This window comes from Desmodus rotundus, chromosome 12 (assembly GCF_022682495.2).
Source record: "Desmodus rotundus isolate HL8 chromosome 12, HLdesRot8A.1, whole genome shotgun sequence".
Classification (NCBI taxonomy): Eukaryota; Metazoa; Chordata; class Mammalia; order Chiroptera; family Phyllostomidae; genus Desmodus; species Desmodus rotundus.
In genome coordinates, this window is record NC_071398.1 from 18,638,779 (window position 1) to 18,656,576 (window position 17,798).

At 36.9% G+C, this 17,798-nt stretch overlaps 1 protein-coding gene across 2 annotated transcripts in view; it reads left to right on the plus strand.

Annotated features, from left to right (window-relative positions):
• The first annotated feature begins 4,430 nt into the window (after positions 1–4,430).
• Positions 4,431–17,798, plus strand: part of AP1G1 (adaptor related protein complex 1 subunit gamma 1) — a 73,382-nt gene continuing 60,014 nt past the window's right edge. The window contains exons 1-2 of one of the 2 annotated variants that reach the window (XM_024556115.4): positions 4,431–4,777; positions 12,711–12,789. In XM_024556115.4, the coding sequence (XP_024411883.1) occupies positions 12,787–12,789 (3 nt within the window). In that variant the 5' untranslated portion in view covers positions 4,431–4,777; positions 12,711–12,786. The remainder of the gene's footprint in view (positions 4,778–12,710; positions 12,790–17,798) is intronic. The other variant, XM_024556116.4, reaches the window with a different exon arrangement.

The following is a 17,798-nucleotide window of genomic DNA, read 5'->3' on the forward strand; positions in this document are numbered from 1 at the left end:
TGGTTTCTGTCATCACTGAAGTGTTAATTCCTAAACCATTTCCACAGGCCAGGATAAACTGCGAGTAGGCACCATGCTTAGAAGAATTGTAAATATCCTTTTTTGCAAGAGCATTACATAAACAACAGATGGACTAATTTCTGTCTGACTTTCTGGCTTATTTAAAAATTCAGATGACTCAAGCTGTAACAAAACAGGCCAGTGGAACTGCCTCTTTGACTCAGGTCCCTGTATTTCCTACAGGGTTGGGTCCCCTCTGCACTGTCCTTTCTCTGCTGAGGTCTCTAGTAGATGGAGGGTAGGAAGAGTTCTTTGGGAAAGACACTGACTACAATTCTGCAGAGAGGGCTTTCCTCATCTGCTGTAAAGGCCATGTGGCTTCAGCTGACGATACTGAGCCATTTAAGATCCCTACTGAAGAGAGAGAGGGTACCCCGTCCAACCCCAGTACCACAGATTCAAACTTCATGTCATGTCTCCCAAAAACCCTCTTTTACTGCTCTAGTGATCTCTTACCTTTCTGCTTTTTTGGGAACTGGGACTTACCTATTGAGTAATAATATCACTAATTTTTTTTTGTATTTGAGAAATTTTTTAAAAATCTAGTTTTCCTCAATGAGATTATTATTATCTGGGGAGTAGGGACAGTCTCTTTTGAAATGTCTGTTACAGACTCTTACACCTAGAACAGTGTGCTACAGTGGAAAGAGCCAGGCAGCACGTTCGTTGGACGATTACTAAATGGACCGAAAGATATATTCCAAGTTGAAAGGTCTAGATTGGATTCTGGTCTGTGCTGTATGTAGGTGTAACAAATCAGTTAATTTCTCTAGGCTTCTGTTTCCTTATGTCTAAAGTGGGGGTGATAATATTTATCCTAAAGAGAGCTAATATTTATCGAGCCCTTACTATGTGCCAACTGCTGTTTTAAGTACTTCAAGTGTATCAGCTCATTTAATGATCACACCAGCCTTAAGATGCCGATGCTACTATTAACTCCATTTTAAAGATGGGTACACTGAGGTTCAGAATGCTCAGCAATATTAAAGTAACTTGCTGCAGGTCACACACTAAAGAGAGGAAGAGCTGAGTTTTAAACCCAGGCAACCTAGCACCAGAAACCAACACATTTAACTACTATGCTACAATGCCTGCGTGGTTTACAAGCTATGGTGAGAAGCGAATGGATCAATGTAGATGCAAACACTTCTGTAAATTCTAAGACAAAATGCACTACTGTTACTTGTAGTGGGTAACCTATGAGTACTTTAGTTGAATTGTGAGGTGGCACAAAAATTTTATACTTATATTCTCATGACGCTTGATATTTTTCAGAGCGCTTCACACATTTGATCCCTCTGCGTAAGAAGACACTTTGAATCCACTTTGAAATAGGGCTAGTCATAAATAAATATCGGCTAGCTGAGGAAATAGACCCAGAGATGGTGAGCACCTTGTGCGCACCTTCAGGGCACAAAGTGAGTTCAACCCAGCCAGGACTGGCATCTGAGTCGTCTGATTCCTGGCCAAAAGCTACAGTTTTGTTTTTGTCGTTTGTTGTTATTATTTGTTAAATCTGCAAGTTATCGCTAATAAATAAACCATAAAAGTAATTATTTATTTCTCCCAGCCATTATCTCTTCCTAAAAACTTGTTTAATCCTTTTAGGCTGCTGCTATTTATATATTTAATTATTTATTTGCTTTTTTTTTTCTTTAGGCTGTTGCTGTTTACACTTGATTTTAGCCAAAAGGCCAAGAAGTGATAGGCTGTTGCTGTTTAAAAAACAAAAATATCCTTTAGCATTTGGATCTGTAAAACTACATTATTTTATAAGAACTTTTTTTTTCAAAATGTAAAAGACTTTTTAAAAATAAAAGTACAGTATGATCCTTGCAAAAACAAAACTTAATAAAGTAAAAGTTCTCTAAATTCCACTCTCCAAGGTAACCATTTTTATATTTTAGTTTTATTTTCTTTTAAAAATTTAAAACTTTTTTGTTTTTGTTTTTTGTTATTTTTCTCTTACATTTTAATTTTACTCTTCAACATTTTTCTATGTATACAGTATACACTTTTTACAAGCTCATTTTATGATACCGATTTGTAATGTTTTAAAAAAATCTGTCAGACCGTAATAAAGATAGAGCTACAGCTTCATTTTTATTGGCTGCATAGTATTCCATTTCATTGATGTGTTGTAATTTATTTATCTGAAATTAGGGATTATGTTTGAGTAGATGGGGAGTAAGTCTTTCCAAACTTGAATCACTAGCCGCAGAAAGCAATCACGATAATGACCATGCTATATATTGGGTCCATTGCTTTTAGTTTTAGTTGCAAGCTACATTGAAGGAGGGCTTGGTAATTATAAAGATAAATATGTGTCAAAAATACATGAAGAGGGTTTACATTTTACAATGTCTGCCATTTTCTCTTTAATGATCTGCCATTTGGCATAGTAGAAACAAAGTTCCTTCCTCTTTCTTAATAAGATGGTTTAATTTTTGTGTGTGTGTGGTTCGTAATGGTAACCATTGAAATTCGACCTCTAAGCAAATTTTTGTGACATTGCAAATTAAATACTTCAGCTAACAGCTTTGCAAACTGCAAACTCCTTCCTTTTATGGGGGCCCCAATCTGTAGTACTTTAACATGTGTTCATGTATAGTTATACTCCAGAGGAATCCATGCTAAGACATAATTATGGTCTTCTAGTTTTACACTATTACAATCAGCCCTCAGTATCTGTGGGGCATTGGTTCCAGGCCCCCTGTGGATACCAAATCCCCTTATATAAAATAGCATAGTAATTTCCTATAAACTATGAACATCCTTCCATAATCTTTCAATAATCTCTAGATTACTTATGATACCTAACACAATGTGAATGCTGTGTAACTAGTTGTCATACTGTATTGTTTGGAAAATAATGACAAAAAATCTGTACATATTCGGTACAGACTCAACCCTTATAGGACTGACTACATAGTACACATCAACAATAAAACATTTTTATTCCCAACTATTTTCCAGTTGTGGTTGGTTGAATTCTCCAATGTGGAACTGGAGGATACTGAGAGCCAACTGTACAACTATGCAAATTTACTAGCCTTGTGATCCAAGGCTGCACTGTATATAGTAGTACAGGGAGGGGGTATGAGGTGACTGAATTCCATAAGTATTCTGCTCCCCAAACCATCGCCCTTGGTTGATTCCACCCTGCCTATGGGGGTGGGTAGGTGGGTACACTTTTCTTATTTGCAAGGTTGCACACTATAGCAGAACCCCATGGAGGAGGGGAGAGGGAGGGCCTTTTAGTATGAGTTTCTCTGAGCTTCAGTCTTTATTTGTAAAACTAGATTATATATGCTTATCTAGTCTGACTCAGATTGTTGGGAGGTCAAATTAGATTATACATAAGGAAATGCTTTTATAAACAGTATGTGATACCAACATTTAATAAAAAAAATAATTACTACTATTATGCCCTTGACCTCCTTTTTCTCCCAGCTACTTGGCATGCCCCAGTAAGTTCAAGAACAAAATTGTACAGGTGGATCCACTCAGTTCAATTTTTGTAAAATCTTTTGACATCCCTGCATGAGAGTGGCTGAGGAAAAAGGTGCAGCCGTCTATCTATGACAAGTCCTGGACTCAAGATTTATGGTTAGTTCAGTTCTGTTTGGCATCTAACCAGGTGCTATGCTTTATTCATTTGGAGAGGTACTTTATTGCCAATATACCTGAAGGCTTTTAGTTTAGACAGGTCACCTTTCTTTTAAATGGGCCAAGATATCATAGTCCTCTTTAAGTTCGCATGGAAAATATTCGTTATCAGGTGCTAGTAATTACAACCAGGAATTGTCTGGTTAGACTGTCTTTGGCTCAGGCCATTAGTTCATGGAGTCAGTCAGAAAGCCCACTCTGGAAGGATTTTAGCTGTCACTTGTCCAAACCCTATTTTTATATATGAGGTAGCTGAGGCCCTAAGAGTTTAAATGACTTGTCCGATTCAGGTAGTTGAGTGATGATACTGGGCTTGGAGTCGTCTTCTTCTGTGTCATCCTCTTTTTATAAAATATGTTGCAGATAGCACAAAACCACAGAATCCAAGACCACTTGGGGCATGTTCCTGACCTTAACCTAAACAGAAAGCTAAGGTTTCAAATGTAATAGTAAAGAGTTTGGGATTCTCGCGAGTTAGGAGCGGCTCACCCAGGATCAACATTGCCGGTTCCCACCTGCTTCGCCCCTTCCACTTCCTTCTCTACCTTGCTAGCCCCGCCCTCTTCAGGTGGCCGGGTTGCTTCCTGGTAGCCTAGGATCCCCACCCCCAAGCGGAACCAATGTCCGTCGGCTCCTGGGTCAGCCGGATCTTTCTCGCTCAGACTCTTCACAGCGGTGACTCGACAGCAGCGTCTCGCGTCATCAGTGACAGCCCCGATCCTTGCTACGCTTTGCGTCGCTCTGGCCAGGAGCAGTCACCTCCTCCTTGGCAAATAGTCCTCGGCAGGGTCCGAGTTTTGTTGGATAATAGGAGAGGGGAGGCGCGAGAAGTTGCAGAGGACGCAGAATCGACAAGGAGGGGAAGCTAGGGACCGAAGTTTTTGTGATAGTGTGTGAACTTAGTTAAAAACTCCCTTCCTCCTAAGGATCCCTCCGCCTGCAGTAGCGGTGGTGTGGCCGAGGGAGCCGCCATTTTGGATGTTCGGTTCCTGCTGCCAGTGCTGCCGCCGCCCCCGGAGCTGCTGGTTTCATTCGAGGTTTCGGGCCGGTGAGTGTCACTCGCAGCGCTAGGAGCATATTGCTCCTTTTGCCCCACGCCTGCCGGGAGCGTTCGGCCGGAAGCTTCGCAGGGGTCCGGTCCCAGACTGTGGGGGGTGAGAAGAGAGGACAGGGGCTGGGCCAGGAGGGGCCCGGAGCCCCTGGGGCTGCTCCGACTTAATGCTGGCAGACCCTGAGGCCTCGGACCCGGAGGCACCGCGCACGATTGCGTTCCGCGCTGTGGCGTTGCCTGGCAGGTGCCGGCCTCCTTGGACCCATTGACTTTCTCAGGCTGTGATCCTTCTTTCAGGGCTCATGCAGGGAGCCACGTACCAACAACATTTTTGTGTCTTCTTCCCGGGTCAGGTCTTTCGTAGAATTCTTCAGCTTTACCAAATGCTAGGTTCATCGCGGTGTGCACCTGCAATGCCGTCCTCTCAGAAGCGGACCTTGGCCTTGCCTCCCAATTTTCCGACCAACTTTCCCAATTTTCCGTTTTGTTTTTTTTTAAACTCACCTTCGAGTACACTGCTTACCTTTCTCTCAAACTCCCGATTCTGCGCACGTCAGTCTCTAATAACTCTCCCGATCTTCCAGACTGACTGAAAGAGTCGGGACGGTTGCTTCTGTTCCCAGTTAGGGTTTGGTGTAGGGGATCCGGGGAAACACTCGCTCAGAGTGTACTTTAGCAGTAGCTATTTATAAAGCCGATTAAGTGGCTTTTGGGGGTAGGTAGGGAGGAAGCTGTCAGGTATTTTCTCATTTGTGCATTCCGTTTCTGTGCTGAACACTTAGATTTTGGGTACTTCCTGACACGTATTTTCTTGGAGTTAAATATCCCTGGGCACGGAAATCTCACTGTGAAGAAGAATCTTAATCTGATGTAGGTAGAAACGAAAGTAACTTTTTGGCTGCTGTCGGGATTATCGTAGTTAACAGGAGAGAGGAATGAATGAAGGTTTCTTAGTGATCTGAACTTTCAGGTGTTTTGTACAGTAATGATTTTTGCTGACTGATTTTTAAAAATACTTGTATTGACTTTCTGTATTCGATTTTTCTGGGGAGAGTTGGAGTTTAAATATTCACTTATTCTGTTCCTGGTAATGTTTGTCAGGCTATATACACCTTAACTTACGGTTTAAAAATGTAGAATCTGCTTGTATAAAAAAGCATTTCACAGTAATTCACTGATGTCCTACATTTCAAGTTAGGTAAGTGTGATTCAATCACCTCCATTTCACCTTAGGCTGGGTTTTTACATTTCTAAATGAGAAATAACGAGATTACAGCCTAGTGACTGCTGAAACTAAAATTTATAACTTCAACTGGATCAAGTCTTTTAATACTTCCAATTCTTGTACAAAAGCATTATTCTTAAGAAGTTATCAGGTAGGTACATTTCTGTACTGGTCATACGATGTTTCAGTAGAAGACTGAATGTTTTCATTGTAAATAGTGTTCTTGTTACTTGTTCTAAGGAGACTTTTCAAAAATATATTAGTTACTATTTGTGTGTTTACTCAAGCTATGGAGTTTCTTTTTTGGTTTAAACGAATTGTCAAACACCAAACATCTGTGGAATGCTCACTCGTTTACTAAATATACCCCTGTAGTTGCCACTGAAATGTTCTGTGAGTTAAACGTTTAAAACAAGATTTTGGAAGAGCTGTTACATAGGTGTTATTTAACTCAGATCATTTCGTGGCACAATGTACTGGTATTTAAATGCCATTCAAAACTATTTACCGATGGTTTGCATGCAGTTGGAGAAATTGTGTTTTTGCCTTACAAATTATTAAGCAAAGTGCTGTGTATTGCATTTTTGATTGTTAAGAATAGACAGACTTGAATGTCTGCTTTCTCTAAAGCTATACCTGTAATTATTGTTTAGGAAACCTTAATTCATTTTCTTTTTGGAGCAGTTGCTGCTGCTTTGGTCTGTTTAATTGACAGCAGTCCTAGATTTGAGGGTGAGTTTTAAAGTGGAACTTCAGTGCAAAAATTGTCAGTAAGGCCTTGATGATAGTTGATCCCTGTATTTATTTCTTAAAGTAGTCTTGAAAGCAGTGGTGTACAGAGACAAGATCCCAGGTTTTTGTGATTTATAAAAACGTTTTATACAATAGATTGAAAAAGTGGAACAAGTATTTTCCAAAAGATTATTTTTAATTAAAAAAGTTGATTTGGAAAACTACTTACCAAAATGGATTTTTGAAATGATTAATTTGCATTTAATGAGGATTTAGAAGTTTTATGTATACAGAGGGACTTAACGGATATCAAAATTTAAAAATTACTATTTGGATTTAGCTTCAGAAAATCTAATTTCAAACTCCAACTTGTTTAGCTGTTTTTTGTGTTTGTGATTCAGTCTTTATTGGCTTTAGGAATTGTTTTCAGTTCTTGATTTTGGCTTTTTCTCATCCCTTTGCTACTTTTATTCAGTTTCTTTCTTGTAGGATGATATTTAAAGTAGCAGGTAATTTTAAAGTTAAGAGAATATGTAGATTTATCTAAGCTCTTACATTTCTTGGCTTACAGGTTTTGAAAATCATCTTTGTTAAAAAGTATTAGGGTATTTTCATTTGCCTTTTGCCTAGAAAACTTTATTTTAGTAAAGGCAATCATTTCTACCTTGAAAATGTGAAAGTTTTTTTCCTGCACTGAAGGAGTAGCACAAAGCATTTAATTTGGCATGAATTCTCGTTGCTAGAATAGTCTCGTTAATTTTTGAAGGGTCCAGAAGTAATAAATAAATAAATAAATAAATACTTGCCAAACTTGTTGACTCAGCATCAACTAACACTTGTGTAAAAGGGCGAGGTTTAGGATAATATGACTGAACCAAGAAATACTTTTTTCACTGATACTTAGAAGTTTAGCTTTTTTTTCTTTCCCCTCCCTCAAACCACTGGAGAGAGAAAAGTATTAATAAGTTATAATTGTTGTCTGAAAAATAAGCTTAGGAGGAAAGTAATTTTTTTGAAAGATACAGAAAATATATGTGTCTTCTGTACTGCATGAATATTTAAAGACATCCTGAAGGCAAGTAGTTTTTACTCCCCTTTCTCTGTTCTAGTGCCACAGTCACTGTAACCCGATATGCAGTTGCTTTGCTCGCTCCCGCTTGCTTGCTGTGGCTGACTGAATTTGTGTTGTACCCAGCAACCTAGGCTTTTCCGCTTGCCTGGCTTTGAGGTTAATGTTGTGGATTCTTGGGAAGAGTCAATTTGAGAAAGACATGAACTTAAATCTTTGGAACTGTAAACTATTTGCACACTCCTTTTTACAAGCCTTTGGGTTAAAATTAAGACAATAGAATAGATGATGTACAGTATTTGATTATAAGATGTAACTTTTGTAGATGGTCACTCAATTGTACACCTTAAAGTAAAAGGAGTTCTATTAGTGTTTTTACAGCTTAATTTGGTGAAACTATTTATTAAACCTCAGTATTGGGAAATTGTTCAGTTTCAAGCTGAAGGAAAGGAAGGGAAGTTAATTTTTCTTATTTCTTTTTAAAAGTCTGCACAAAAGATTTGGTTCCTTTCCCTCTTTATGAAAATTATGAAAACATGATACTTTTAAAATATGGTCAAAATATTGGTTTGAGATGAGTGGGGAAATAACTGAAAATAATTAGGTACACTGTGTAGAGTAATTGAATCTTTGTTGGTATTAGGTTTTTTGTATGAGCATTGAAGGAAAACTTGTAAGAAGAAAGCCTTTTTTTCTTGATAGTACCATATGTGTGTGTGTGTATGGTGTTTTATAAATGTGTATTTGTCTCTACTAGTGAATGCTTGGCCTCTGTATATTCTTTAGAAACTTTCCATGATGAAAGCTTAATAAATGTTGTTATTTCTAGAAGGAATGAGGAAGTAGCTTACAATTTGATTTTATTAGCATTTGGTTGCATTATTTTTATTTACACACACTGAACTTTTTGCTATTTCTTGAATACTCCTTGTTCTTTCATTCTCCTCACACCTGTTCTTCCTGTACCTGGAATCCTTTCTTTCTCCCTCCACCAGTGAACCTGTTCTTCCTTCTCTACCCCCAGGCAAAGAGGTGTAGCCCTTTTTGGTACTTGTTGCATTGTCTGCTTTTCCTTGGTCTTCTAGAGGACAGGGGCTGTCTAATTTGTGGCATCCTGGTACATAGCACAGTGCCTAGCACGTAGCTACTCTGCGGAATAGATAATATAAGTGAAAATAATATTGAAAAGTTGTTCAGGTACTCAGATGGATGGTAATTGGTTGATGCTAGAGCCAGAAGCAGTCAGGGTCCTGAGTAAAGTATACGCATCTACTGAAGATCACTTACTTGTGACTGGTAGAGTTGATGTCAGTGCAGGTAATTTTCAGTTTTGGAAAACATACACAAAACCTCATCTTCAGATCTTTGAAACATTATTTAGATGTTTAATTCTGAAATTAACGTTATTCATTACTCTGTGTTTTACTCAGACTTTTTCTTAAGCAAAAACTTCAAGCAGGCTGCAAAGAAGTCTACTCTTCTGCCACTTTTTTCTTTTGAATACCTATTATGTAATTTATTATGCTAAGGAAACTAATAGTGAATGGAGAACTTCCGTCTTTTCCCCATAGGTAGAAATACGTTGATAGTTCAGTGATTTATTACTGACTCTTGCCTTGTATTTGAGTAATCTACTTTTATAGTGCTGAGTTTTTAAAATTTATCTTTTTAACTTACAAAATAATATGTATCTATTGTAATCAGTGAAAAAAATTTTAAAGACTTTTAAGGAAGCCATTTCCCTTAACCCCTTTATTACTTCCTAACCATTTTACGAGTTCATAGGTATACTGCATTATTTCTCTCCATGCTTGGGTCAGTTACTGTATATACTAACATAAGTGTACATATGTACTGATTCTTTGTTTTTATATTGCTCTGTAACAAGCTTCTCTTAACACATCATGGTCAGTAAATATAATTCTATCTTGTTCTTTTAAACATCCCTATTATGCCTCATAGTATAGATGTACCATGTATAATTTACTCAGCTATTTTTATGTGGACATTTAGGTTGTTTCTGGATTTTGTCCCCACAAACAGTGTTACAGTGAATATCCTGTACACATCACTTTTTTTGCTGATGCTTTTATTTCTACAGACTAGAGTCTCCCAAGGTAGGATTTCTGGGTGAAAGGGAGTATATTTTACATGTTATTGCTAGATTTCTCTCTAAATAGGTTGTCCTAATTTCAACCTTCAAGAAAATGCAGACAATTGTAACTGAATAAAAATTAAAATAAATAAAAATTAAAAAAAATAAAAATAAGTAAATAAAATCTTAAAGTAATAAAAAATAAATTTCTGTATGTATATAATGTGATTTAAAAAGTTCATGGATTACAGTTAAATCTACACATAAACTCAGGGGTAAATATCCTTTACTTTCATTATTAAAAAGAAAAATAAAAGCATGAACATTGAAAAAAAAAATTTCTACCTTCACAAGCAGTAGGTTTTCCATATTGTCACACCATTAGATGTAATTACTTAATTTTTACTGGCCTGCTATGTGATAAATGGTTTCTCAGTTTTGTCTAAACTTTAATTTCCCTGACTGTTACAGGAGCTAGCTTTTGATGTGTTTTTTTTGCCATTTGGAATTCCTTTATTGAAAATTGTCTATTCATGTCCTTGGTTCATTTTTAAGTTTTTGTCATTATCTTATAGGAGCACCTTATGGTGTAGTAATTGTTGTCGTATGACACATGTATTTATTCATTTGGAATTAGCTTTATATGGTGTGAAGTGGGGGTGGGGGAGTCTTATGGCTGTCCTTTGTGTAGAGAGCCAAGCATGGAGAGAAATAATGCCAGGACTGAATTACCCATTCTTTTCTCAATGAATTAAATGCTGCCATGTCACATGTTAAATGCCCATATATGTTTACTCTATTTTTGGGTGTTCTGTTTTTCTCTTCCTGTACTATTATTTTACTGTTTTGAGTCTAACCACTTTATAGAAAGTTCCACTCTGTTAAGAAAAGCTCTTATCACTATCACTGTACTTTTAAAATTTCTCAACTATTCTTTTTTTTCTTTTTTAACATCAATGTGTGGTTACCTCTCACTTGGCACCCACTGGGGACCTGGCCCACAACCCAGGCATGTGCCCTGACTGGGAGTCGAAGTGGTGACGAACTGTAAACTTTGGTTTACAGCCCATGCTCAATCCACTGAGCTACACCAGCCAGGGCTTTCTCGACTATTCTTAAACATTTATTTTTATATTTATGTTGATTGAAAATAATTCTGTTGCATTCAGAAAAGCTCAAAAGGCCACTGTTTGGAACTGTACTATATTCATATTAATTTTGGGAGGTCTGACATTTTTAATGATGTTAATTTTTCTTTATCATGATGAGTTTCCATTTGTTCAGGTCTTGTTTTAGTTTTAGTTCCTTCAATAAAAGTTTCATTGATTTAATAGTTTTCTTCATCTAATGCCTATACTTTTCTTGCTAAATTTATTCCTAGATATTTTATAGTTTTTGACACTGTTGTCAGTGGGACTTTTCCCCTTCATTTCTAACTAATGTCAGACATGAGGGTTAAAACACTTCTTTAATTTCCTGTGACCCTCCCCCTCTCTTGCCCCCTTCCTAGCTTTCTTGGTATCTAGAATTAGCAGAACTTGGATTTATGAAGAATGTGCTAGGGAAGCCCTGGCCGGATAACTCTGTTGGTTAGAGCAGCGGTCCCCAACCTTTTTGGCACCAGGGACTGGTTTTGTGGAAGACAATTTTTCCATGGATTGGGGTAGGTGGGAGCATTTTAGGATGATTCAAGCTCACCTCCTGCTGTGCAGCCTGGTTCCTAACAGGCATGGACCAGTATCAGTCCATGGCCCAGAGGTGGGGGACCCCTGGGTTAGAGCATTGTCCCGAGATTGTGGGTTCTATCCCTGGTCAGATCACATACAAGAATCAACCAATGAGTGCATAAATAAGTGGTGCAACAAATCAGTGTTTCTCTGCCCCTTCCTCCCTCTTTCTCTCTCTTCCTCTCTCTCTCTCTCTCTCTCTCTCATCAATAAATGTTTTTTAAAAAGAAAATGCTAGGGAAAATTTATCTTAGTATTAAATCACTTACTAATCAACTTTCTAATGGCACCGTGTAGAAGAAATAACCTTAGATAAATGAGACTTTTTAGGATGAATGCCATCTTAATATTTTGAAAGTTTAGTTTCACTTTATTTGTCCATTCTTGTTTTTTTAATTTTTAAAGCAAGATTTATCACTTGTTATACATGCTAATTATTTGAAAGCAGAAAATACACAAATTTAGAAAGTTATCTATATTCACACTAGTCACAGATAATCTCCCTTAACATTTATTATACCCTTTCAGGAATATCTTTAAAAAATTAAGATCTTGTTTTGAGAATTCGTGACAATACTTGACAATTGAGGTTGGGAAAGTAAAAATTCTTTAATTTTATTATTGTCAAGATAGATGTTGATCCTGTTTATATATCATTGTTTATTTGGCCTTCATTGCTTTTCACTTATATTAATGAAACTGTTCAGTAGGCATATTTGCATTTACATACATCTAATTTTTAAATCTGAGGTTTGGTCAATTTTGGTTATGGATAATTAAGCATAGAAGAAGATTCCTGCAATTAGTGTGGCATTTTAGGGAGAACTGAGCTTAAGATCTTTTAGAGGAATGGCAGCTTGCTGCTTAGACAGAATGTGGTGGTATCTCAATGTGGTGGAATATTTCACAGCCTATTTCTTAGCCTCTTACCCTTGAAGATCTAGAAATTCTATTTCAGTATTTCTCCTAGGGATGATTCAACCTAATCGAACTCGCTGATGTGTACGTTAGAATAATGATGTTGTAATTCACAAGGGGCTAAAGTAAGCATTTCTGCTGAATTACCTGTATCAACTTTCCAGGGCACCCGGTTTCTTGTCTGGAGGTATACTTGGGAAGCAAGTTACGTGAGAAGGCCGTTAATAATCAGAAAGTTACATGGTGAGTCTGAAACCAGAGCATATAAAGTTGGATAGTCTTGAGCATTTCATCATTCTGGGCCATAGTGAAACCTGATGAAAGAACTATCCTTGTCCCACAAACACCATTGTGGCCAAAATACTTACCTCCAGATTTAACCTCTCATTCAAACAGTGATGTACTAACACTGGTCTCCCCTTTTCTTCACTTTGTACATTTCCTTCTGTGAACACATTTCTTCATACAGGGGAAATAGATTTGCACTACCACTCTCCCCACCCCCACAAAGAAAACCACAGAAACACAAAGACAATGAGAACCCCCAGCTAAGTCCGAATAACATATATCTGTAAGATGTATTCGAAAGTAAAAGTCTGGTTGAAGCATAATACTATCGATTAGTTTGGTTTAAGCTTTCTATTAAGTGTTGTTATTATTTTGGTCATAGCATTTTGAAAGTTCTAAGTGCATTGAGGAATTCAGATATGTATGTGAAATAAAAATCTGAAATAAGGGTTCTGTGGAGCATAATATGAAAATATCGTCTCTCTGGAGAATAAGAAAGAAGGCATGGAAACTCTTTTGCAGGGTTTTGCTTGGTGTTAGCTTAGGTCCCTTCAGCATTCTCAGCCGTACTTACAAATCTGTGACTGGATATTATTCAGCAACAGTGGCAAAATTAATTGAAGTGTATTTTCTCGAGTCTTTCCTTCTTTTTTAGCAAGAAAGACTTGAAGTACAGTCTTTCTGTTGGATAGAAAAGAGGGTAATTTTAATATTGAAAATTTGCTTTTAATTTAGGATTCTTTTTAGATTTAGAGCTCATAATCCCTTTAGGTTTATGGGAAGAAGGACCACATGGCAGCAGGAGCCCCAGTTTTTTGGTTGCCTGTTCTTGACTTTTGGTTGTCAGTGGCTCAGCTCACAGCCAGGTGGTGTGAGCCCAGAAATAGGAAGTCTTTTGACTGATCAGGGTTGAGTCCTGATGCCTTTCTTTTCTTTTCTTTAAAAAATATTTTATTTAGAGAAGGGAAGGGAGGGAGGAAGAGAGGGAGAGAAACATTGATTGTTTTGCCTCTCAATGCAGCCAACTGGGAACCAACCAGGCCTGTAACCCAGGTATGTGTCCTGACCGGGAATCAAACCAGTGACCTTTGGCTTTGCAGGATGATTCTCAGCCATTTGAGCCATGCTGGTCATGGCACAATACCTTTCTTATAGCTACTGGTAAACAGTTGACACCCTGACTTTGTGTTCTTTGGAAAGGACAAGCACGGTTCTTTAGATTCTTCTACTATTTAGGATTCAGTAAACACAGTAGAAAGGGAATACAAGGTTGTCTAAGATGAACAAGGATCTGGCCTTAGCGAGCTTTACTTGAGTGGGAAAAATAGGCATTTCAAAGAAATAAAGGTAACCATGGCCTGGGGATCCAATGTGAAGAAAATTTTTATCCCCCAAAGGGATTTTTGGGGATTTTGGGGGATTTTGGGAAAATAATCCTTTCACTCCATTTTGGGGATAAATTTTAGGAGACTTGGAAGATATGTGGTGATTGTTTTTGGTCTCTTCTGTTTAAAATTTTATTTCCTGTAATAAGCATTTTGATTATTAATTTTGATTATTTGAGTAATCTAATTTAGTTAAAGCTCCAAAACCTAATTTTGTTTAACCATTTTGGATAGAAATTTTTCAAAAATGATTTTCACACATTTTCCCCTATATTTTTTACCATTCTTTGTCAGATCACCATTATTGAAATAGAAATACATTTGTCCACAGTCTTTGTACCTTAACAAGTCAGACTTAATTTTTCCATGTTCTATGTCCATCCTTATTCTAATAATAGTTTTAAAAAAGAGGACAAAGAGCAGCAGTTTATTTTGATAAAGTATACAAGCCGTGTGAATATAAGATATATGGAAAGTTAGGAATTGAAAAAATCATTGAAATACTAAATGTAAATGTTTAGATGTAAAAAGGAGAGATTAACAGAAGCATAATCATAGTGTTAGGCTTAACATACCTTTCTCAGTCTTCGATGGGTTAGGTAGTGAAATTAGTAAGAGCAGACAGTATCTGAACTATGTAATTTTTAGAAATAACATTCAACAGATACAGTCTTACTATCTTTTTCATGTAGTCTTTATTTTTTAAAGATAGCTTTATTGAGATATAACAAAAAATTGTACATACTTAATGTATATAACTTGATGAGTTAAGATTCAACATTATGTTCAGGTTTTTCCACCCTCTGCATTAAATATTAAATGTTGATCTTATTGAACCATTTCTTGATGAATCAGGTCTTGCTTATAAAAATGAATTATGTTACTGTTTGTAATTTATTGATACTTCTAGGACTTTAAGACAAGTTGAATGCTTTTTGCTAGCACACTCAGATTACTATGCTCTGTGTGTGTTTTTAAGATAAATCCCTTAATTTTTGATTTTTTAAAAAAAATTGTAAATTAAGGTAATCATGGAAGTCAGAGGCAGAGATTTACCAGTGATTTGATCTTATCCTTTTTGATTAATAATTTAAACATTTTTATAGGATAGAAATCTATAATGTAAGGGCCCAAACTTTTTAAAATCTAAGATAGTAACCTGAAGTCTAGGCCATTGACAAATTTTCAGTTTCGCAGTACAGCATTAGTTAACAGTAGGCATATTGATCTTGCTGTTTTGCTATTTGAATGCACGTTTGTTCTGTGTATAGGTTCTATTTATTTATTTATTTATTTTTGTTTAGCTGCTGTTTTAGTTTCTTCCCTTACTGTTATGTGACATTTTAAACTACCATAAGTGTCCTTTCCTAAGAGAGCTTCTCTGTCCTGGCCCCCTACCCTTTGCTTTCCCCCTTCAGTTTTCTAATTTGTTCTATTCTAGAACAGGCTGAGTGAGAACCTTGAGAACCTTTGTAAAGTAGATGTTTTAGTGTGTTGTTGTTTATTGTGTCTCTGCTGGCTGCACAAGATTGTAAAAATGTTTTGGATTCTCAGCTATGTTCTGTATAGCTGAGAATCCAAATTTGTGCCTTATTTTTTTTTAAAAAGATAAACTTTGTTTTTGTTATTTATGACAGGTGTTTAAGCTGTTGTATTTTAAGGAATCATGTGGTTTTTGAGTACTTTTAAAGTTAAGTAAAAACTAAAAAAAGTAGGGAAACATTGTAATAAACAAGTAGGTTATGTGTACTAGTTATGTGGTCTGCAGTATTTACTACATAGATTAGATGTGTTTGAGTTTAATTTTTAATATGAACTATCTCAGAAAACGTAAGAAGAAAAACAGTAAACATTCAGTTATCCACAACCGAGTCTAAGAGGTAAAACATCACCAATATAGCTGCAGCCTCTTCTGCCTCACTGTGTCCCTGATCATATTCCCCTCCTGCCAGAGGTACCGCTCTGGTGGATTTGGTCTTTATCTTTCACATGCAGGTTCTTATTCTCCTACTGCATTTTGATATTTCTAAAGAATAGGTTCTTTTACGTGTTTTAAACCTTTATAAATGTTACTGTATATCTTGTTTTTGTACAAAATTAATTTATGTAAGGATAGTATAAATGGCCAACAGTATGGCCAACATTTGTTTAGTGCTTACTTCATATCAGGCACTGTGCTAAGAACTTCACATGTATTCTCAGATGAGGAAATGGGAAGCTCTGAGAGGTTAAGCCATGTACTCAAGGACACAGCTAATTAAGTGGCAGAGCTGGGATTCAACACAGGTAATTTTACTCCAGGGTTGTTTGAAAGGATGATAAGGGCTGTTGGATAAGGATAAGGGTCCACAATCCTTTATATCAGTTTTGAAATCTGAAAAACACAGAAAACCAAGAGTTCTGTACTATTCTTTTGGTGTTAAATTCTGACTTGACCAGAAATGAGGCTGTTGTTAGTATTTCTTTCTCTCTTTTGATGTGCATATTTGTGATGTTGCAGAAATACTGTTTGATAATGGGACTGCTGCCCAGACACAGTGGGCCAGTTATGACATACAGTATATGCACTGTGTTACCTTTTGAAAATTCAGAAAATTCTGAGTTCTGCCTTAAAGGTTTTGGATGAGAAATTGTGGACTGGTGCTATGCTTCAGGTCTCTTTCTACATGGGATTTTGGAACTGTTGGGCAGATCCAGAAAGCACTTAACTTTACAAAAGAAAAAAATTAAATATATTGAATTGGTTTGGCCATGATAAAAGTTGGCTTACCATAAGTATATATTTTCTGCTATTTATAAGCAGTTTCTGCTTCTTTTTATTACGTGGCTGGAGTTGTAAACATTTGTTTTCCTCACTAGACTTTTGAGTTCTTAAGGATAGCAATCACGTCCTTGCCAGTCCCAGCACCTATTGCAGTGCCTGTCAGAGAGAAGACTTCAGCAAATATTTGTGGAATGAGTGATTAGGACTTTTTGTGGTAACCTGCTTCCCTATTAGTTAGGTCATCTATGGGGTAGTGTGACTAATTGAATTGAACAAGGAGGAAAAGGGAGAATTCTAATCTTGCAGAAGAGAACAAGCTAGTTTCTGATTCCCTATTTTTACACTCTCCTTTCCTATTTGAAATGAATTTAAAAACAAGGGGGGAACCCCCCAAAAGGGGAGGTTTCTTGTAGTATACAGGCTTCCCCGCTAGGTGAGTGTTCTAGAACCCATCTGTATCAGCATTCCAGATGTTGAGAGAGGCTGTTCTGCTTCAGTGCGTTTTTTTGAAGACTCTTTCAGTGCATTTGCCTGTTTCATAATGGGTGATTTATAAGCTCCCGCAGAGAGTTCAGCAGTATTTGACCAAAAACAGCATGACCTTTGTGCCCCACTCTCCATATTCACTCAATCTTGCCCCCAGCGACCTTTTTTTGTTCACCCATGAAAAAAATCCTCAAAGGGAAACGTGCCTTGTGGAAGAGGTAAAACAACAAATGGCAGAAGCACCAAAAGGCATAAAAATCTACGAGTTCAAAAACAGTTTAAGCAGTAGAAAAACATCTCTGTAGGTATATTGCATCAAAAAGGAGAGT